This window comes from Cavia porcellus, unplaced genomic scaffold, assembly GCF_034190915.1.
Source record: "Cavia porcellus strain 051 isolate PalLab524CR breed Dunkin Hartley unplaced genomic scaffold, mCavPor4.1 scaffold_27, whole genome shotgun sequence".
Classification (NCBI taxonomy): domain Eukaryota; kingdom Metazoa; phylum Chordata; class Mammalia; order Rodentia; family Caviidae; genus Cavia; species Cavia porcellus.
Window position 1 is genome coordinate 21,665,287 of NW_026947510.1, and position 24,084 is coordinate 21,689,370.

General features: G+C 37.1%; 1 protein-coding gene across 1 annotated transcript in view; it reads left to right on the plus strand.

The window, feature by feature from the left end:
- Positions 1-24,084, plus strand: part of Gpr158 (G protein-coupled receptor 158) — a 424,142-nt gene that overhangs the window by 275,183 nt on the left and 124,875 nt on the right. Inside the window, exon 5 of the mRNA XM_003463167.4 lies at positions 2,898-2,966. Coding sequence (XP_003463215.4) covers positions 2,898-2,966 — 69 coding nt within the window. The remainder of the gene's footprint in view (positions 1-2,897; positions 2,967-24,084) is intronic.

Here is a 24,084-nt window from a genome sequence, read left to right on the forward strand (position 1 = left end):
CTAAAATTGACTTAACTAACTGCATTTTGTGTAATTGTTTTTGACAAATTTCTTTAACCCCAATGGAATTTTCAGTGTTACGTTGCAGGTCTCATGATAAATGAACTACACACAGACTTTCAATGTATGTGTAGACTGTTTTCATTCCTTTAAATTGTCAAAATATGGTGTCCCTATACTTCTCAATGTTAAGAATATTTTTAGCTTAATGTTTTACATATTGTTTTCAATCTTTGTTGTATAGCTATGCCATATATTTGTCAGATTTCATAGGAAGTTTCTTTGTTCATTGATTTCTATATAAAAACAGAAATAAAAGAAAAGTATACCTCATGAGTCTGGTCCCCTGGTAACTGTGCTAATCTTTAGAGATGATAAAGATCCATAGAATCTGGGTTCATCATCTGCACCTAGTTCAACCCTTTCAGAACATAATCCTGTTTCTGTGTCAGACTTTTATCGTAGGTTCTGAGGTCCATCTGCCTTAAGTGTCTTCATGCTCAGAGATTTCTTTAATAATCAAGAATGTTAAATACTGCAAGGATGAAGAAATTGGAAATGATCAAAAACAATTGCATTGTTTTAGCAAGATGTATCTTTATTTCCCCAAAGCTTTATAATGTTTAAAAATTATAAGTGAAATAGTCTCTGTAGAATCAGGAAACTAGTAAAAAGTGATTCTAATTATTTTTAAAAATTCAGCAGTCCACATTCTTACCTCCTTTTTACTTCCACTGTGTTAGCGTTCTATGGGCAGTTATATCCTGGGGTTCCAATTTAAGAAATGGAAGCATGAGCTCTTTGGTTCAGCCTGGAGCAAGGCTAAGCAAATGTTAAGGAGAGCTCACAGCATTTCCAGGTGAAAAGTGGACAATTTTTAACAAATGTATAAAATCTCACTTTACTGTTGCTGCCGTTATGTGACAGTAGGAGTTACTGCACAGCCATAGAGCCTATTGCCCTGAAACCATCGAAAGGTGTTCCAAGACCAAAGAAGCTACAAAACAGCCTGTGTACTGTCCAAGGAAAGAACTCCTGGGTGTGCTGGCCTCAGGCCTCTGTCTTCTTTTGGATCTCAAGAATAAAACTTAGTTTCACTTCCATCTGTATATACTCTTGTAGCTTTCAATTTATGATCCTGGTTCTGTTTTAAAAACTGCATACTTACTGAGTATTAGGCACAGTACTCAGTGTTTTAAATACTTCATGTTGAGCAAACCTGAAAGATTTAATAAGACAACTGTGAAGATGATCATTTTATGGGTGAAACTATCAATGTGCAATGTCATTTAACACAAATTGTTTCATAATTCACACTGAGATGGAGCTAATTTCAAAGTCTCTCTTCCGCAGTACTTTGTTTCCTTTTCATGTCCTTTTTCTCAGTCAATATGGTACAGATTATTTTATATGAAATTTTGTTTAATGTATTAGGTCCTCAGTTTTAGTGTCTTTTTTATGGAAAATTTAAAAGATAAACTATACAGTGTTTATAATTAGATATGCTTTGCCAATACATTTTACAATTTTTGAAATTCTACCAGCCAATAAGCATTTAAACACATGCTGATAAAAATTTTCTTTTCATGGAAACATCTGTTAGCTTAAATAATGGCCAATATTAACCAGGCACTCAATCCAGTCTGTTCACTAACTAAACTTACTTTTCATTCCCAAATTCTTACTATAAGAAACCCTGGGTTCTTTTGCATGGTTATACATAATGTGTTTCTATGTGTTTAATATTCTAGGAGGGTTTTAGAAGGGAAATTTGAGCTATCTCTGACTATTCAGTAATGTTTATTTTTAATATAATGTATTCCTGTGATTTGGTTTTGTAGCATCCTTTTGTTATTGCAAAACTCTTATTACTACAAACAATTTTATGTTAAGTAATGTATTTTACTAGGTGCAATTTGTGTATGATTTTATGTTGTATTTAATAAAAGCAGAGACCCTGGAATGACCTGTTTCATGTTTATATTCTTTTTTTTTTTTTTTTTTTTTTGTCTTTTTCGTTTTTACCGGTACCAGGGATCGAACTCACGACTGCCTGCTTGCAAGGCAGGCGCTTATGCCGCTGAGCTAAATCCCCAGCCCCCATGTTTATATTCTTAATATATTTACATTATATTAATACTTCATTGAACCAAAAGATAAGTTTTTTTGTTGTTTATTTCTTGCTTTAACTCCACATTTTGTCATAGGAAAATGGTATTTGAGTGTCATTGGAATATCTTAAGGGCTTTAAATACATTTACACTTAGCACACTAAATATTCAGGAAAGTTTTTGAAAATCAATTTAATCTTTTGAATTTTGACTGATGAATAACACTGAAGCATTTTCACAAGGTGAGATACTGTGTTATTTAATGAAATTCATACATGTGAAGCTCTACTAATGAATGGGAAATTACTTATGTATTTTAGCATGGTAGAAGATGTATCATTGAGACTCAAAGGCCTTATGTATGTGCTTGTTTTATCCACAAAATCTCTCCTAAGAGTATTTTTGAAATAGGTTAGGGTTAGCATTCAATATCTACTTATAGTTGATGTTCTAAAAATACAGATGAGATGTTCTACATATGTGAATTTCTCAGTTTAAAGAATCTTCAAGGCAGTATTCTCAGATGCCCAAACTATACCTGATTCAAAATTTTAGAGACTAAGATCCCATGATTCCTGGCAATAAGATGAAGTCTTACCACTATTATAGCTAGACTGAGCATGTTTCAGTTGTTTACTCACCTGAACCCTACCCAGCAGCTGTTTATTCATTTAATTTCTCCTAAAAAACACTTTTCTAATGGTTGAGACATTTTTCGTAAGAGCATGAATTCTTCTATGCTTAGGAATGTAAGTTAACACTGATGTTTTTCATTTTGTTTTTTAGAGCATCAGGGCATCAGGGCTGATCCTGCTGGAAACAATTCTTTTTGGATCTCTTCTATTGTACTTTCCTGTGAGTAACATCATATTTTTTAAAAATAATTACATTTTTGTTTTATTTTGCTTTAGGAGTGTTATATGCATATATAAACATACTGATGTCTCACACTCATATACCATGTCTTACAAAGCCTTCATTGATACACACATCACACACAAGTGCTTTACGGATATTTAAGTCCTGTTACTATCTGTATGACCTTAGAAAAGTTGTTTATTGTTTCAAAAGCTCGGTTTCTGCTTATAAAATGGAACAAGTTATATTTTTCTTCCCAAGTTTGTGAAGAAGATACTTAAGGTAACATATGAAAGGTATATTTGTTATTTCTCCTTCTTTCCCCTATACCTAAATCAAAATTGTGAGATGCACCAACTATTAAAGCTAGGAAAACCCTTGTTGAAAAACAAATATGAAGAAAAATACATGTAATGGAAAACAAATTAATGAAATAAATGTAGGTGTTGTATTGTTGCCTAGGTAACCATAGTACACTCTCTATCACACTAGTATCACCATCGATAGTCAAAGATAAGTGCTGATGTTACTGTCAGTTCCCCAACTTGTGCAGTTATTATGTGCTAAACACTAAGATAATTTTGAAAGTTTTGTTCTCTGAGTAAGAAAAGCTTAATTCCTTCTCTTAAGACATTTAGAATTTACAGGAAGATAAGTCTAGGTATTAAGAGAGTAGAAAGAGCATAATTTTGTGGGATGCCTAGAAAAGACTCTTCACCAACTCTAAGGGAAAAGATATAAAGATTGAGGTACCTAAAATATGAGTAGAAATTAGAGGAGAATGTAAAGCTGCAGGATATCGTACTTTTTCCCCCTCATCTGTTTGCTATTCCTCCTCAGTTTTCTTTGTGATTGTTCATCTCCTTCTCCACCTTAATCCTAGAGTGCCTCAGACTCTATCCTCACAGTTTTGCACTCACATCTAAAGTTTTAAATACTATTAATATGCTAATAACTGCTGCATTTACATTTCCAGCTCAGACCTATCCCCCAACTCCAGCTCATACCCAACTGTTTCCTGACACTTCCATAAGAAGGCCCTGCAGAGTTCCCTATCATGTTCGTGGCCAAGAAATTGATTTTATGTCTAATTTAGTTTCTGAATCACCATTGATAGCTGCTCCATCCTTCCATTCACTCAGGCCAAAACTCTGGAAGTCATTCTTGAAACTCTTCCTTCTGCAACAGAAAACCTTTCAGAATAGAGCTACTATCCAGTCAGTTCCCACCTTGATTGCTCCTGCCACCTTGGATGAACCAGGATCAATCTCTTTTGGATTATTACTGAATTCTCTTACTGGCCTGTTTCTCCGTGTTTGTCCTTTACAGTCCACCTACTTTTAAGATGTCACCCAGTTTTAACATGAATGTTAGACTGACCATAACACTCTTTGCAGAACTCTTAAAAAATGTTCCCCATTTTGTTTGTAATGGAAGCTAAAATCCTTACAAATGGCTTCTAAAGCCAAATGTGATTTGGACCCTGCTCCCTGTCATACCTTGTTGTCTAATTCTGCACCCCTATTCAATCGTATAGACCAAGCATTTCCAATGTTCAGGCCTTAAGTTGTGTTTTCTATTTCAAATGAAAGTATATTTAGATATAATCTGTGTAGTAGTCTAAATCTGCCCCTCCCAGCTCATATGCCATAAACTTGATCTTCAACATAAGAATTCATAACATAATAGTGCCTTTTGGAAACTGTTTAGGTACCCAGAGCTTTTTCATCAGTGAATTAAAACAACTGTAAAAGAGACTAGAGAGTTTGGTCCCTTTTACCCTCCACTTTGTTTCATATGAACCTGTACTGGGAAGGCCTACACCTAACTCTCAGGTTGTGGCTGCTAGACTTTTGATCTTGGCTTTTGTGGACTCCAAAGCTGTGAAAAATAAATTTCTTTTCTTATAACATGTCCAGTCTCAGGTATTTTGTCATAGCCACCCGAAAGACTCAAATAATCAATTTTTATTTTTCCATAAGATCATTCATATTATATACTTGTTTATAATTTATTGGTGTGGAGTTACACATAGTAGTTAATAATAGAAGACAAGTAAGAGTGTAACATTGAGGGTTTATTCTGCCCAAATAAATGGCATGTTATGCATTGCAGTGTTTAACATTGCCCCTAAAACTATGAGGCAATTATTTGACCAAGACATAGAATCACCTAAAGGCATTAAAACATCTGGAAAAATTTCACTCTACTAAAAACTAATCTCAATAAACTTAGTATCAATTATTCCCATTTTCTCCCTTAATTTTCTAGTTTTTCTGGGTTTTTTTTTTTACTTTTTTAATTTCTGTTTTCTACCCAATCACCAAAGAGACCTTTTAAAAATAACAAATCTAATCTGTCACCTCTTGGTGGCTCTTCAGTATTCTTATAATGAAACTTGTCCCGTGGTTTCAGGTGGTAGATCTAGTGTGGTGCTCTCCTGCTGCTGTGGCCTCATCTGATAGCTGGTTCTCCTCACTTTCTGTTCCTCAGTTGTGCTGACTTTCATTCGGCTCTGAAGTAACTATGACCTGTCTTACAAATTGAAGAACTGAAGCAGCTTCCAAGGAATTCGGTTGCTTGTGAAAGTCTAGGCTCAATGACCCTGGTTTCTATTTTTCAATGTTGGCAACAAAATATCTTTTAATCCTATTTTACAGTATACACAGAAGGTGGTTCTTATTACCTATAATACGAATACTTACTCAAGTCAAGTGGTCATACTAATGAGCTTGGGCCTATAATCTATGTAATTGTAAAGGCTGTTAAGTAAAAGTACTTTAAAAATAAATTTAAAAATTTTAAAGGATTATCAGCTGCTAAATAAAGTAATTATTAGAGATTTTTTTAGTATAAAAGACAAATATATGCTGGACCTAGGATGATATCAAATACATATAGCCCAGAAAATTTAATGTTTCTGTTTTAATATTTATATCTTTAATCTGTTCTGATTTTAGTTTAGTGCATGGTGAAGGTTATGGGTCTAGTTTTAATCTCTAGCATATGCAGAGCCAATTTTTCCAATGTAATTTATTAAAGAGGATATCTTTCTTCCAGTAAATGTGCTAGGCACTTTTGTCAAAGATAAGGTGGCTGAGCATCTCTGGAGTTGTTTCTGCTTCCATTGATCCCTGTATCTGGTTTTTTTTTTTTTTTTTTTGCCAATACCATGTTGTTTTATCACAATAGCTTTATAGTAGGACTTCTAGTCATGCCTCCTTTGTAATGCCCCCTGTCTTGCCTTTTTTGCCCAGAATTGCCTTTGCTACTCTAGGTCTCTTCTGGTTCCAGATGCACTTTAGGATCGTTTTCCCTAATTCTGTGAGATATAATATTGAAATTTTGATTGAAATTTCTTTAAATCTGCATAACAGTTTTGGAAGTATGGCTATTTTCAATACATTGATTCTTCCTACTGAAGACCAAGGAATATCTTTCCATTTTCTGATACCCTCTTCAATCTCTTTTTTCAGACTACTGTAATTTTCAATGTAGAGGTCTTTTATGTCACTCATTAGACTGACTGCTAGATATTTCATTGGTTTTTTTTTTTTTTTTGATGATATTTGGTGAAAGGTGGTGTTTCCCTAATTTTTCTCAGTGAGTTTGTTGTTTGTGTACAGGAAGGCTATTGTTTTTTGGATGTTGTCTTTGTATCCAGCTACACTATTGAATTAATTACTGAACCTACCAGTTTTTTTAGTGAAGATTTTGGGGTCCTCTATGTAGAGTAAATGTCATATGAAAATAATGGTAATTACCTTCTTTCTTTCCTATCTTTATTTCTTTTCTCTCATTGCTCTGGCTAGTTTCCAGGACACTATTGAGTAAGAATGGAAACAGTGGGCATTCTTGTTTTGTTCCTGATTTTAAAGAGGAAGTTTTCAGTTTTTTCCCATTTTGTATATGTTGGCTGTTGATTTGTATAGGTGGCTTTTATCAGATTGAGATAAGAAAACTGCATTCCAATTTTTTGTAGGGTTTTTTAAAAAGTCTTGAATGAATGCTAAATTGTGTCACAAGCTTTTTCTGTGTCTATTGAAATAACATATGATTTTTATCTTTGAGTATGTTAATCTAGTGTATTACATTTATTGATTTACATATGTTGAACCATGCCTACTTTCCTGGGATGAACCTCACTTGGTCAAGATGTATAATCTTCTGGATGATTTGCTGCATTCTGGATGATTTGCTGTTAACTTATTGAGGATTTTTGCATCTATATTCATTAGGGAAATTGGTCTGTAAGTCTCTTTGTTAGTTGAATCCTTTTCCAGTTGTGATATAAGGGAAATGCTTTCCAGGAATGAATTTGGGAGTATTTCTTATCATTCAATTTCATTAAAGAGTTTGACAAGTAGTGGTATTAGGTCTCCTCTGGGCCTGGGCTTTATTCATTGGTCAGTTTTTAATTACATCTTTGATTTCATTGATTGATACTGGTTTATTTAGTGTTTTTACATCTTCTTGATTCAGTTTTGGTAATTCATGTCTCTAGGAATCTGTCCATTCCTTCTGCATATTCTGTCTTATTAGAATACAAATTTTCATATTAGCTATAGATGATCTTCTAAATTTCTGTAGGGTCCTTTATGAGTTCACCCTTTTCATTCCTAATTGCAAAGATTTGAGTCTTTTCTTCCCTTTTTTGGTAAGATTGGATAAGTATTTGTCAATCTTATTTAATCTTTCAAAGAACCAACTCTAATTCATTGATTCATTGATTTTTATATCCATTTTAAAATAATTTCTGCTCTAATCTTTATAATTCCCTCCTTCATATAAGCTTATGGCTTAACCTGCTCTTCTTTTTCTAGAAGCTTAAGGTTCATCATTAAGTTGTTTATATATATTTGCTATGTTTTCCTGATATGGATATTTATAGCTATAAACTTCCCTCTTAGGACTCCTTGTGTTCCATAATTTCTGGTATGTTGCATTGTCATTATCATTCAGCTGTATAAATTTTCTAATTTCTTCTTTAATTTCATTGTGTCCCATTGGTTGCTCAGGAAGGTGCTATTTAATTTCCATGTCTTTATGAAGTTCTTGTGGAGTTTGTTTTTTTTTTGCAATGGATTTCCAACCTCATTGCACTATAGTCTCATAATGTACATGGGATAATTTCAGTTCCTTTGCATTTACTTAAGCATGTAGTATGAGCTAATTTGTGGTCTATTTTGGAGAATGTCTCATGTGCAGCTGAGAAGACTGTATTCTAGCATTGTGAGGTGGAACACTGTAGATATATACTAAGTCCATTCTATTATTTCATTGTTGATTTCTTTGTCTAGTTGATCTGTCTTTTTGTGACATTGAGGTATCAGATACCCCAGCACAATTGTGTTAGTGCTTATTTGATTTCCATGGCTGCTGTTATTTGTTTTTTTATAGTTGGGTGCCCTGGTATTTGCTGCATACATATGTTTGTTTGCATTTGTCTTGCCTGGTGGGTTCTTTCCACTGGGGTTCATGGAATTGTAGTCTCTGTTATCTCTTTCTAGTATGTCCTTCATAATGTTTTGGAGTGCTGGCTGGTGGTTATAAATTTCTTCAGATGTCCTTTATCTTGGAAGTATCTTATTTCCCTATCAGTTTAGAAAGATGGTTTTGTGGAGTACATCAATCACTGTTTAGAACTTGCAGTACTGAGAATTTGTGCTGAAAATTCAACTGTAATTCTGATGGGCTATTCTTTATAGGTGATTTGTTTTTTTTCCTACCAACTTTTAAGATTCTATTCTTGTGTTGAATTTCTGGAATCTTGACTATGATATGCCTGGTGGTACATTTTTTTTAAATCATGGCTAATTGGAGCCATACCTCACTTATCTATATGTCAAATTCTTTTTCTATACCAGGCAGGTTTTCTGCCATGTCATCCTTGAACAGTATTTTTTAAAAATATCATTTGTGGTATCTCTTGCTTTTTCATTGACTCCAATCAATCATCTTCTTTGTCTCATCTAGCAGCTGTTAGATTGATTTCTCATAATTTTGAGAAATCTTTTTTTTTCATGTTTGCTAACTGCAAGCCTGTCTCCTGCATGTGAGATCTTGCTCTCACATTGACTTAATGCACTGTGAATACTTTCAGTGGAGTTTTTATTCTCCTGGGTATCTGCTTGAATCTGCTATATGGATTCCATTTCTTTTCTATGCTGAACATTCATGAGTTTTGTAATTTTCTTAAGCTCGTCTCTCTCTTCTTTTTGTCTGTATCTACTTTAGTATCACTAAGCAGTCTTTACTTTGGACACCATATTTACAGTTATTTGTGAGGTTATTTCTGATAAGATTTTTTTTTTCAAAAGCTTCATTCAACTGCTTTGTTGTTACCTTTTTGAAAGGTCAGACATGAGGTTTTTGTATTGTTCCACCTCATTGCCCCCTGGGTTTGCCTTTGGTAAACTGGATGTCTGGGCTTGCATCTTCTTTTTCTTTTCTTCTTCTTCTTCTTCTTCTTCTTCTCCTTCTCCTTCTCCTTCTTCTTCTTCTTTTCTTCTTCTTCAGTTTAATTCTTAGGGAAATGCTTGTAAATTGCCTATGGCATATTGCTTTATTGCTATTTTTAAGACCCTTAGGTAATGACTACTTCTCTGAAGTATCTTCCAGGAATAGCTGCTTTTTGGGTTTTGTATGTGTTGAAAGATCTTATCTTTTAAATTTTTTGGAGATGAGAAGTTTCTGTTTATTTGGCCCAGGCTCTGGTTTTTTGCCGTATTTTCTGTTGCCTTTAGTCAATCTCAGTTGTGGAATACCAAGACAAACAGCTATTTTGAACAATTATGTCACTTTTGGCTATAGTGATACCAATAGCATCAAACACAGCCTAGAAAATGAAAAACTGAGCTAGCCATTAGTTTGACACTTTTAAGTGTATAAAGTAGATTTTTTTTTGTTATGTAACAAAACCTAAAACAAACCAGAAAATTATATGCAATATATAAGTCCTTAATATGTCAACTTTACACTTGTGGTTAAAATTTAAAATGGATTAAGGAGAAAATAGAGAAGTAAAAGAAGAAGAGATTAGAAGTAAGTTGGGAGAACAAAAGGGGATCGTACTAATTTTGAGAAACTGGTGCAGAAGACTGGCAGGAAAGAGAAGGAAGAGATACAAGAACAGAACCACAACCACAAAGAGGTTTAAAACCATGTTTACACTCATAAAAACAATATCAAACAACAAAGGAGAAATAAAATATGAAAACATAAAGCAAGAATACAGAACAAACCCACCACCAGAGCAACAAAAAACAACCAAGAGAGACAGGGAAAACTTGCAAGTTTGTCTCTGCTTTCCCGGGTAGATAACCTGTGGAGGCAGAGTCCTGACCCATGCCGATCTAGTCCAGCAAGCCAGCAGTAGATTTTGGTGAGGTAGTGGGTAATCTCAGCAAGCCCACACTTTCTGGCTGAACCTAGACTCATTTAGCTCACTGCTGTCCAAACACCTTTTGTAGGTCTCAGCCCAGCTGGGACCTGGCAGCTGGATCCAGCAGCAGTTCTGAGTTCTGTTCTCTGTCTACCCAACTCTAAGATGGCTGTAGTCCAATTGCTTCCCCTAGCAGGGGAATGAGCCCTCTGCACTTATCACTACCCAGTGCAATCTGCTGCTCCCTCCACTGCCACAGCTCTCCATGGAGGCCTCTGCAGTCCCCAGCCATCACTGTGTGTCTGCAAGTTCGAACTTCTCCTCTTGCCCAGTGAGCCCCATCTCAGGGAGAAGGCAACACCAGCTGCCTCCTCCTTCTTCACTAAAGTTTCTGTCTTCACTCTCTCTTTAGGCTTCATTCACACTTCAGATTCTTCCTGGTCCAGGGGACCCGCTTCCTTCCTCCTCATTTTCCCCATATTGCTATGTTCCAGCATCTGAATGGTGACTCTCCTAGAGACTCTTTCTCTGCTTCTTACAGCTCCTCCATCTTGGTCTCCTTCCTGTTTTCCATTTTAGAGACAGAGTCTCACTTTATAGTTCAGGCTGGCTCTAAACTCAAACTGACCTCAAATTTAAAGCATGCCTCCTGCCTCATTCTCCCAAGTACTAGGATTAGAGGCATGCGCCACCACACATGACAAGAAAGTGCTATTTTTGTAGCTGATAGTAAAGTTTTTGACTAGTGGGAGCATGTTCATATGCACGGGCGTACAGCCATAAAGCATTCTTGGCATGGAGAAGACTAAGTTGGCTATTGCTTCAGAGTGCTCTGGCCTCCTTGGGAGCACCAGAAAGGAAGATTGTTACTTTTGACTAGAGTTTGCGCTAAAGACCACAATTAAATTAAATGTTCAGGTGATCAAGTAGTCCAAATACAACTTGAATATCCCTTGTCTGAAGTACCTGCGACCTGAAGTGTTTCAGATTTTGGAGTTATTTGGACTATGGAACATTGGTATAGACTTTTACCAGGCAAACAGCCTCAGTCTGAATTCAAAATATGAAATACTCTGAAATTCTAAACTTAAGTTTCAGAGCATTTTAGATTTTGGATTAACGATGCTAACCTTTTATAGCCAATGAATCTAATCTCTTGATGGTATAAATGTGACTAATTTTTTATTTGTGAAATCTTACCTACTTTCTAAGTCACTGGAATAGGTTAAAGCAGCGTTTCTCGTCTAAGTTTTACTGGGTATTACAGGTTTTTAACAATACATACTTGAGTAAAGTAAAATTGTTTTCAGGGCTGTATAACTCCATGGAAAAAAGTTTTGAGGATATACACAGTTCCACTGTGTTATGCAATGAGCTTTTTATTCTTTTTATGCTGCATATTGTTGTTCAGATTTGCAAGAATTAAAGTTATTTTTGCCTTTTCTAAGCAATCTTAGGCTACAGACGATTTCATAACAATGCTTATATTGGAAAGTCCAAATTAGAGATTATCATCATTGTGCAGATGAGGACAGACCAAAAACCAACTAAATTTAGCATTGTTATAATTGGTAGCAGAGAGCTGAAGTATTTAAAACGTTTTCTTACTGATTCTCTATAAAGACTCTCATTTGAAGTGTATACATTTGTTGCAAATGATTAGTATTCACAATCACCTAAAAACTTCCATATAATTTATAAAAGAAAAAAAACTTACAAAAACCAACTGAAGTGTACATTTTTTACTGAATCAGAGAGAAAAGACATTTATGACTTAATAAAACATTATTGGCAATATAAAACCCAGAAATTTATTTTGCTTTCACTGAAGCATCAGTGTTAGTTAATAGGATAGGCTTTTCCATCTAACAGTGGTTACAGTAATTACTAGTTACTAATAAGTAGTGAATGGTTGACCAATATACTTGTTCATAAAAAATAACACAGATGTGAATAGGATACTTATTTTCAGATTGTTCTGTCCACCCCACTCAGGTCCTAAAAACAAGAACTACAATCTTATGGAACTAGAAAAGAGAGTATCAGACAAAGACATTTGGTCCTTTTTCTACTTCTTCATTTTGTAAATGAAAGAAGAGAGGCTGAGATAAGGCACCATCAATTCAACTTTTCTCAACTAATTGATGAAAAAGCAAAGAATGGCATCTAGTATCTTGACTCCTGGTCTGCCTCTCTCTTCACTGTGGTGCTCTTCACAGAAAGCATTCATAAGATGTTTAAATGGAATCAAATAGGAGCATTCTAACCATTGGTCATCCCTCTTCTCCATCAGGCTTCCAAGAAAATGAAAGGCTCAGAGGATGAAAGAGGGAATCAATTAATCATTTTGTTACAGTGGATGATAAATGCCCACATAGGTTGTGTGCAACAAAGAAATGAACATGGCACACAACAGTATGGAGAAAAGAAGCAAATTTAGGGTTTTTTCTTTTTTTGTGTGTGTGTCTTTTTCGTTTTTATCGGTACGGGGGATCGAACTCACGACTGCCTGCTTGCAAGGCAGGCACTTATGCTGCTGAGCTAAATCCCCAGCCCCTAAAAGAAGCAAATTTAATGAAGTTTAATTAGATAGTGGTATGGTAATGGTGAGTGGGCTTACACCAGCAGAAAGGAAAATGACATAAACTCTAACTGCATTGAATTTAAGAATTTAGAATATTTTCATGAGTATGGGATGTCTTACACCGGGTCTTTCAGGTTGACTAACAACATAATTGACAGGGTTCTGAGTCATGTCAGCTGTATGTATTGCATATGTCTTTCCTCATAATTCACTCTTTTACAGTTGAGTGTATAAGATAAAATTCATATGCATGAAATTTCTATTAGCTCTAAGCAATGAAAAGTCACTATAGGCCATGCACTAGAATCTTGCAAAAATGCATCTCATCTCTAACTCTGGGGAGTGGGCCATAGGAAAAGAGTTAGGGGTGCTGGTCCTGGGGCATTGCCCAGGTTGAGATTAGTGCACTGTATCAACAGATCCAATTGTACTATCTGTATTACTTTGGCCCTAAGTGAAAATGTAAAATTTGTGTCACCATAGATGGGCCATGTTGTTGAGTCATTTGAAATTTCTAGTGTCCATTTGTTTTTTTACCTATAAAAATATGAATTTTATGTTTCAACATAATATAATACCAGATTGCTTTCAGAAGCATGGAATGTAATTCAGTTAAGAGATCATTTTCACTCCAAAGCTTAAAACTAAAACATATATTTAAAAAAATTAATATAGATAAAGTAGAGCAGAGGTACCACCCAGATGCAGAGGAAAAGCAGATGGATATTGTAGCCTTGCATACAATTTAAATGAAGGAAGACAAAGAGGGAGAAAACTGATGAAAGGGAAGGAGAATACGAGCATGAAGGCATTCAAATATAGCTGAAGCAGCTAGGTGTTTAATCCATTACGGTAATTATTTAAATTGATGCTCAAATTGTCCTAGATTTAGCAAGTGAATCCCTTTCAAGGAGAGCTCATCATCTTTTCTAATTTTATAGAGCGTCAGTGTTTTAAACTGGTCTAAAGTACAATTCTCTTGGTGTTCTTTAAATCCATTTGAATTGATACCAGAGCAAATTTGAAGGTGAAATACTTAGTAGCATAAAAATGCTGCAGAGAATACAATAGTGTGGGATAGTAGTTCTAAGACAAGGTAGCTTAAAAATTATGGGAGTAGAAGACTCATTTCCCTTTACTCTCAGTCCATTTAACTATTCTACTTTCTGTCTCTCTGAATTTACCAATTTCGGATGCTTCACCTAGTGGAAGTAACTTGAGACACTAAAATTATTGGAGTCACTTAAATATTTTTTTCTCTTCTGCCAGTACAGTAAACCTGTGAAATTCTCTTTCACCTGCAAATTGATCTTTTTCTACCTGTGAATAAACCAGCTCTTTGTACCTGTAAACTGTGCTTCCTCCCACAGATGTCCATTCTCAGGGAAGCTGCACTATAGTGGGCTGTGGGTCTCAACCACACACATATAAATGATTTTCATCCTAGCAGAGTTTGCCAGACTAACAACTTGCCAACCAACCTGTAAGGGCATCAGTTAGTACCACTGTCTGTTCAAATGTCCCACAGCATGGCATGTGGGTGAGGTCTAATTTGCCTGTCTTCCTTAGGGTGTATCCCTCTCCCCTGTACAGGTTCTAAGAAAGGAGGTGGTCTGGGCCAGCCTGGGTTAGTATAGGCACAGAGTGGGCAAGCTTTGCAGACCAGTCAGGTGGTTGCCTCTATTTCCAATCCTGTGAAAATTCAAGCGACCATTTCCTATGTATATTTCCTTCTCAGGTAGAGAGAATCATGAAGGGTTTTTATAGCTTTCCACGTTGTCCCCTTGAAGAAGCAAGGACCAGTTTGTTTTCTAAGCGCCACCCAAATCTCTTTCCAGCTCCCCATTGTCCAAAGGCCCATTTATCTATGGGTGTGGAGGGGTGGGGGGGTAGAGACTAATTTTAATGGTTCCTTGGGAACTTGGAATAAGAGTAGGTACATGGGGGCTGTAAGGCTGCCCCCCTTTTTTCCTTTTTTCATCAAAAAGTGGTTTTATGCATTGGTTTTAGAGTAAAATAACAAACTCTTAGAAACTTTTTTAGAAAAACTATTCTTAGAACTATAGAACTCTTCTAAAACACTGCATTGTCAGTCAATCCAGAGAATACAACAGAGGCTGGCACAAGCTCAGAAGCTGGAACCTGGTGCCCTGGGCACCGGGCCAGTGTTCTAGTGTCAAGCCAGGCATCGTGCCCTGCACCCGCCACACTCCTCTTCTCCAGCATCCACTCTGGGCTCTTCTCCATGCCCAGCTGCAACCCTGTGTAGGCTGCAATGACAGGACAGCTGCCCAGGTGGCAACCCCTTAATCCCTAAGAGGGGTGGCTTCCTTTGGAGATGAGATGGGTGTTTGCAAATGCCCCTTCTTTCCCAGTGTTCACTTTCCCTTCCGTGACAGCCCCCTCTTGTCAGCCCCTTCTTGTACCACACTGGTGCCAGGGCGCTTTATAGGGAGGGGTGGGAGGAGGGTACTGTCCTTGCTTGAGTCACATCTGGTGCACATGTGCCCTACCTGTAGTGATTCCTACAAGAGGGCAGATAGGCCAGGATCAGGGCCCAGAGAGGCAGGGGCTCCACCTAAGGTCTTAGTCCAGCTTGCAACTCCATGTGCCTGCTGTAGCTGGAGCTCCCGGTCACCACACAGGTCAGAGGCAGGAAAGGCTGCCCACTTGCAGCAGCTCTGATAATGCCCAGGCTGAGGAGCACTGGGATTCCCAGCAGCCCAAGTGGCAAGAGGCCCTAAGGCTGTCCTTCTTGCCTTTTTGTAAGGCTTCCATTTCCCAAAGAGACTTATACAAGTGTCTGTCTTCTTTGCAGGGAATGACAGTGACCTGCTTGGGAAGTTAGACAGCCTCCAATTTTACTAGTAAATCTCCTAGTAAGGGTGTGGGACACTGCAGGACAATTAAAAGCTCATGATTGAACGTTTGTCCTTCAAACTGACATGTTAGAACAGGAGTTAGGAAGTCAGAATGAGGAGCCTCTTTAACCCCAATATGGCTATAGATATGAGGGAGGGATTTTTAGAGGCAAAGGTCAAAGCAAAGTAAGCTGCCTTTTTTGTATCTATAAAGAATTGAATTTGCTTAACCTGATATCTAGAGTCTCCTGGAGTTCCTTACAGGATATGAAGATGTCCGTGGACAGAGGCTTTGCTGATTGCATCCTGCTCCTTTAGTCATTTTCACTGGAGCAGGGGTATTATGGGATCTGACTGGCCTAGCTCCTTTCTGGAAGAGGGGGCAATCAGTCCTCCAGTGCCATAGGTCAGGCACATCAGCTGCCTCATATATGGAGCAGGGACCTGCCAGTGACTTGTACAGCTGAAGACCTGGTGTCCATTTTCTTTGCATTTTTAACCAGGCATTGTACCTGATTGGCTTTAGGATGCTCTTGAACAACATTGGTGTGCTTAAAGTATTGTCAGTTGAAACGGCAATAATTTTGACCTTTTTCCCTCTGCTTTCTTCTTTTATTCTCATCTAGATCAAGATTGTTAAATGCAGGAAAGGCCACGTCTAGCACTTGGTGCACAAAAGTGTGGGGGGCCATCTGTAACTCTACCAGGATCTTCTGAAATTTGAGCTAGATATTCCTTTCATTTTTTATATCTGCCACTGAAAAAGCAACCTGACTTTGAGTAGTTCACTCTACTCCTGGAATTGCTCGTAGGGGCAAGACAAAATGTGAGTTGGAGGAATTGGAAGCTCAATTTTGACTATGTCCTGTGGGGCTAAAGGCCATTTGAGGAGTACAGTATGTGAGGAAATATCTGATAAAGTGTCCCAAGTATTGTAAGGAGGCATTTGGAGAGACCTCCCAATGTGATGGTTTTCAACAAGTTGGAGGCAGCCATGTCCCTGTGAGAGATAAGTGGACAGCTGATGACAGGATCATCAATGATATCAATTTCCTCTTCCTTGGAGACTTCCATTACATACCATGGCTCTTAGGCCTTTAAAGAGTTAAAGAGCCATAGAACCTGAACATAAAGGATTTCAACCATTTTCCTTTTTTTTGCAGAAAAGATCTAGCTGAAGAATAGTATCGTAATTGTGACTGCCACTCTGTACCCATTTGTTGACATTCTCTAGTTTATAGTGGGTCCCAACAGTACTGGGATAGAAGGTAAGTTGTGAAGTACAAGAGTGGAGTCCCCTGGGACTTCAATTACTTCCTCTATAGCACCTAGGTCCTAGGAGAGGATCCCCTGAAAAGGGAGGTGGTCTCACTGAGTGCCCAGATTGTCTTCTCTGATACTCAATTGTGCTATCAGATGTCCCTGACCAAGTGAGCAGCACTAGTGCCTTCTTCTTTGTTTTAATCTTAGAATTCTCCATATCCTGAAGCCCACTGTAGTGTCAGCCTTTGGCGTCAATTGTTCCCAATTTTTAAAGGTGAAGACTACTGTTAAGGTTACTGGGATCTGCAGGCTGTTTTCCAGGGTATGTCATAGGGCCTATGGAGAGAGACTAGGCCTGATGTCCTTCAGAGGGTGTCTCTGGTACGAGTATGCAGACCCCTTAAGTCCTCAGAGTTCTTCCATGGGGCTCAGTTGTGTTTCCAGACATCTCTGGGAAAGTATGTGGCTCTGGTGCCTTACCTTAGAGCTCTACATAGCTTGCGACCCACTATCCTTGAGAAACAGTATACCTGCTATTTATCCTAACAGTAAAATCCTGGGAATTAGTTTAAGGCAGGAGAGATACAATCCTCTTTTTTGTAACATTTAAGAGAAAAATACCTAAAGAGTTTTAAGCGCAAGGGTACAGTTTGTTGTCTACTGACTCTAACTCTGCAGCTGTACATTAACAGCAAACTGAGCTGACTGGCTGTTCTCTTTATTCTTATCAGGCTCTGAGACCCAAGATTCTAAATTAACTGAATTTCTCTTAGAAGAAACAAGGTTATCTTCTAACCTGACTTAAAAGATAAAAAAGGAAGAGTACCACATGTTCCCGGAAAGTGGAAGCTTTAGCCCTTATTTTATAGATATCTTATAGGGCAAGATTTCCTGGTGTTCAAGAGGACAACTTAGAAAGAAAATGGCAGACAACGTGGCCAAGCCGCATGGCTGGCCCATTAGGATGAACCAAAGTGGCTGTCACACAGGGCAGAAATGGGGACTAGAATGGCTGCCTAAGGTCTCAAGAAACAAGGCCCTGAGGAGGAGAGGCACTAATGATACTCAGAGATAAAAGGCCATTGAGGTGGAAAAATATACATGAGATTTTGAGCACAGAACTGGGCAAGCTATAGTAGATGGCTACTTAAGAAGGAAATTTTTATATTGTAAGTAAGAAAGCTGAAAAAGTATCAAGGAGAACAAAAACATGTGGTCAAAGTGGCCTAGTTTGCATGCACATGGAACCTGCATGTTTTTCAAAATCTCTTCTTGGGCTTGGCAGAAACTAAAATGCTCCATTTTGCACCTGGGTCAGGGGTAAATGCCCTGGCAGCCTCCAACTGACTTGAACCCACGACTTGAACTGAGTGACCACAACCACTCAGGAAACCAGAGGGTCTTCTATAGTAAGGAGCACAGCAGAGGAAGAGTACACTGAGACAATGTAGGAAATTTGAAGTTAGTTATCTGTAAAATTTTAAAAAAAAATTAACTTTTTAAAAATTCCATTTTTCAGAGATGGCTACACTGGGTATTGGGTAAGTTTCCTGTAGGAATTCTACTTGGGTTTAGAGCAAATTGGGGTGCCTCATGTGGAGTCTCACTGTGACTAAGCAGGTTTTGGAGCTCCATACTAAAGTCTGTGATTCGTGTGGAGTCAAGGCCAGTGAGATAAATCAAGTATCCAGTTCATGCCTATTTGTTGCAAAGGGAGGTAATCTCCAGGAAGCAGAAAGATATGGAAAAGTTACCTGATTGATCACACGGTGGAAATGTGAAAATGTAAAGAAAGGGAATCTTTATGAAGGCTACTGAACCCTCCATCTGTTATAATAATAGTAAATCTATATTCAAGATGCTTGGTGAAGCCATAAAAACTTAGGGGAATTCACTACATACAGCTATTGTTATATAGCTATGTGTTTTGGTCTTTGCTTCCTTTTTGTGGTTGTTTTGGTATACATGTAGGAGTAGAATTCTGAATCATGGCATAACTAAGTTTAAATTTTTGAGCTGTCAAACTGTTTCCCAACGCAGCTGCATCACTTTAGATTTCCATCAGCAATGCAAAGGTTTCCACTATCTTCATATCCTAAAACATACTTGTAATTTTCCACTTAGAAACTAGCCATCCAATTGAGTGTGAACTATGGTTTAATTTTCTATTTTTTGTTTATTGATTGGTGTAGCCCTTCAAGGCTCTGCTCTAAGACAAATCATGTGAATAGCTGTGGGAAGAGAAAGCTGAACACTGATTCATTTTTCTGTTTTGTTTTGTTTTGGTACCAGAAATCAAACTCAGGACTTTGTGCTTGCCAAGCAGGCACTGTGCCACTGCGCTATATCCCCGGCCCACATTGCTTCATGTTGAAATCTCATGAAGCCTCAGATTCCCACGCTGTCTTATAATCGGATGCTTTGCCTTCCTCCTTCACCATGCTTTAGATCTGCTTCCCTTGGCTATTGTACCTCTCAGACTCATCAAGATGGAAGGTTTCCAGATCACCTGTCAAGTTGGAATGGTAGTGTTTCTACAAGAAAGTCCCTTAGCTCTCTTTTGAATATGTATCTCTGAAACTCAGTGAACAGAATTTTGCCATTTCAGGGCCAGAACAATGATTTCTACTGAACTCCTGAGTAGAATATAATAGCTTTAAGTGTTTTCCTTCCTTTTAGTGTAACTGTAACTTAGCTCTTGGGTTTTGTTTTCTCTTTTTTTCCTTAAAAATCTTATCCATTCTTATAATCCAGTATCTACACAGCATGTCAACATCACCCAAATTGAACCTCCATAGAAATCTGTCCATATTTTAGACTTTATATGTGTATCTACCTACTCAAAATCTTTCCTTAACTCCAACAGGCATTGCAGACTTCATATATCCAAAATTTAACCCCTAATCCCCCACCACCATCAAACCTGATCCACCAACAAGTTTTCCAGTTCCAGTTGGTAGCAGTTCCATCTTTCTAGTGGCTCAGAGGTAAAAATCCTTGGAATCGTCCTTGATGTCTGTCTGTCTCCTATGTTTTATATCCAGTTCATCAGGAAATCCTGTTGGTTCTATCGCCCAGACATACCCAGAACCTAACAATTTGATGGCACTGTTCTCGCTCTAGTCTGAGTTACCATCTCTGAAAATTATATTGCTGCAATAACCTGAGAAGTCTCCCTATTTTCTACTCTTAGCTTTTAGAGTAGGTTTTCAAGACACTAGCTAGAAATCTCTTTAAACCATAAGTCAAGTAGTATTACTTTTGCTTACAACTTTGTAATAGCTCCTTATTTCACTCAAAACCTAGGCATGTTACCTTTACTGTCTTTACTGAACGTCTTTAATGAAATAACATATGAAGTCCAATTTGGTGGGTCCAACCTTGCCCCTGCCCTTGAATGAGGAATTGTCTTGGGTCACATATAAAACATGTAATATAGTTAATGCATATGAATAGTGATATAGTTAATGCATATGATTAACATTTTTGAAACAAAGACCAGTCACATGTTGAACAAGAACCTTTCTTTACCGCTCTCACCTCAGACCTACCCCACTCTGTCTTGCTCACTCTCCCATCATGCAGACTGCTTTGATCTTCCTGGAGCAGACCTAGTATGAATCTACCCTATGGCCTTGGTATGTACTGCTTTTTCTTCCTTTACTCAAGCATCTCCATGGCTAACCACCCTTTTCCTTTAAATTCTTGTCCAAATGCCAACTTTTCAATCAAAGGAAGCTAATTCATTATTTTAGAATGAACAAGAAGAGGTTAATTCAAAAGTTGGGACACTAAAGTGAGAAATAGCTACCATGATTGGAGGGAATTCCTAATGGGATCAAATGGAGACAGATTCAATAATAAGGTGGAGAAGAAATGTCACAATTTGGCAGTGAACTAAGGATATCTAGAATGATCCTGAGATTGCCTTCCTAAGAACAAAGGAGGAAGTACTGGCTCTGGCAATGATAGACAATATATCAGATGATTTAAATCAAAAGAATAGAAAAATTCTCTGCAGAAATGTCATAGTTAGAATGTTTTTTAAAATCCTGAAAAGGAAAAAACATTAATTTGTAGGTTAAAGTCTTTGCCCACAGGAAAAATATGGCCGAGGACCGTTTTGTTACTCATTCAATACATGTAAAAGTCTTTTTGGGGTAATCTATGTAGAGTATCATGTCATCCACAAATAATGATAATTTAACTTGTTCCTTTCCTGTCTTTTTTCCTTTTATTTATTTTTATGTCTAGTTCCTCTGGCTAATGTTTCCATTATATATTGAATTCCATTGTGTATTGAATAAAAGTGGTGATAGTGGGCATCATTGTCTTGTTCCTGATTTTAGAGTACAACTTTGCAGTTTTTGACCATTTAGTATATTGTTGGCTGTGGGTATGTCACAAATGGCTTTTATTTGATTGAGATAAAGACCATGTATTCCAGTTTTCTGTAGGGTTTTTCTGATGAATTGGTGTTGAAAAATCAGGTGTTTTTTTCTACATCTTTTGAGAGGATCGTGTGATTTTGTATTTGGCTCTATTGACATTGTATATTATATTTACTGATTTGCATATGTTGAACAATCCCTGCAATGAATCCTACTTGGCATGGTGAATAATCTTCTTGACGATTGTTTGTAGTCTTATTAAGGATTTTTGTATCTATGTTCACTATGGAGATTGCCTCTTTTTGGTTGTATTGTTCTCTTGTTTTTTTATTTGCTTACTTCCATGAATGAATCTGGGAGTATCACTACGCTTTTAATTTCATTGACAAGTTTCATCAGTACTGGTGTTAAATCTTTTATAATTTTCTTTTTTTAAATTTTATTTAAAAATAAAAAAAGCAAAACAGAAAAAAGGGAAGCAATAATACAAAATTCAAAAAAAAAAAAAAACCAGTAAGAAATCACTAGTTGACAAATTACATACTATCATCTTACAAATAGTTGTTCAAGTTACAAAATTAAAGCACACAAAGTGGGCATTCAAACAGTGAGACTACAAACAATTCTGCTCAATGATCTAACAAAAACTTAGTAATATGGTTATCAATCCTACACACTTAAACACACATGCAGTTATATTGTTTAGAGCACTTTCTTTTCCTTGCCTTTTGACAATAGCAATTGCACATTTTGGGTTTTATTACTCCTACAGTTCTTACTACTTTTTACACTAGAGACACAATGTGGTATTTATAAATATGATTCTTATTTGTTTCACTTATGAGGATAGTCTCAAGTTGCCTCCATTTCAATATGAAGGCCTCAAGATTATCCTTTTTATAGCTCAGTAACATTTCATTGTATAAAAATACCACATCTTCTTCATTCACTCTGCAGTTGTTTCCAAATTTGGCTATTACAAATTGTGCTTCTATGAACATGGGTGCATATATATCACTGTAACTTGACCTTTTCAGGTTTCTGGGAAAATAGCCAAGAGGGGAACAGCTGGGTTGAATGGAACTTCCAATCCTAGTCTTCTGAGAAATCTCCGTACTGATTTCCATAGCGGCTGCACCAGTCTACACTCCCAACAACAGTGGAGCAGTGTTCTTTTTTCCCCTCAGCCTCTCCAATATTTGTTATCAGTTGTTTTCTTGATGGCAGCTATTCTTTCCAGAGTGAGATGGAATCTCAGTGCTGTTTTAATTTGCATTTCTCAAATGACCAGTGATGGTGAACATTTCTTCATGTATTTATTTGCCACTTGTATATCTTCATCTGAGGACTGTGTGTTCATTTCAGATGCCCATCTTTGGAGAGGGTCTTTAAATTTGAGGGGCTTGATGCTTTTCAATTCTTTATATGTTCTGAATATATGTCCTTTGTCTGAGGGGCTGTTGGCTAAAATTCTTTCACATTCTGTGGGTTTTCTTTTCACTCTGTTGGTGATTACTTTTGAAGTGCAGAAAATTTTCAATAGTATGAGATTGCAGTTGTTGATACTTTGAAGTATTTCCTGTAAGTTTGTGTTTTGTTCATGAATGCTCTGCCCACCCCTATGCCTCCAAGACTTCTACCTACCTTGTCTTCCAGTAGATTTACTGTTTCTGTTTTTTTTTTTTTTTTTTTTTTTTTTTTTTTTTTGTCTTTTTCCTTTTTATCGGTACCGGGGATCGAACTCACGACTGCCTACTTGCAAGGCAGGTGCTTATGCCGCTGAGCTAAATCCCCAGCCCCTTACTGTTTCTGTTTTAATATTTAGATCTTTGATCCATTTAGACTTTAGTTCTGTGCCTGGTAATAGGCATGGATCTATTTTTAGTTCTACAGCATGTGGAAAGCCAATTTTTCAGCACCATTAATAAATGGTGGCTATCCTTCTTCCAGTGAACATATTTAGCCCCTTTGTCAAATATCAGGTTGCTGAGCATCTTTGTAGTTGTGCTTTCATCTTCTAATCTGTTCCATTGATCCTCAGGTCTATTTCTTTGCCAGTACCATGCTGGTTTTATTACTGTGGCTTTGTAGTATGGTTTCAAGTCAGGAATTGAGATGCCTCCTGCCTTGCTTTGTTGCCCAGAATTGCCTTTGCTAGTCTAGGATTTTTCTGTTTCCAAATGAATTTTAGGAGCAGTTTCTCTAGATCTGTGAGGTGTGTCAATGGTATTTTGATTGGGATGCATTAAATCTGTAGAACAGTTTTGGTAGTATGGCCATTTTCACAATGTTGGTTCTTCCTAGCCAAGAGCAAGGAATATCCTTCCATTTTCTAATATCCTCTTTAATCTCCTTTTTTTAAATTTTCAGCATATAGGTCTTTTACATTCTTAGATTGATTCCTAAGTGTTTCATCTTTTAGATGCTATTCTGAAGGATGATATTTCCATAATTTCTCTCTTGGTGAGTTTTTTGATTGTGTACAGGAATGCTATTGATTTTTGAGTGTTGACTTTTATCCAACTACACTGCTGAATTTGTTTATCACTTCTAGTAGTCTTTTAATGGAGTTTTTGGGGGCTTCTATATAGACTATTATGTCCTCTGTAAATAGTGATAATTTAACTTCTTC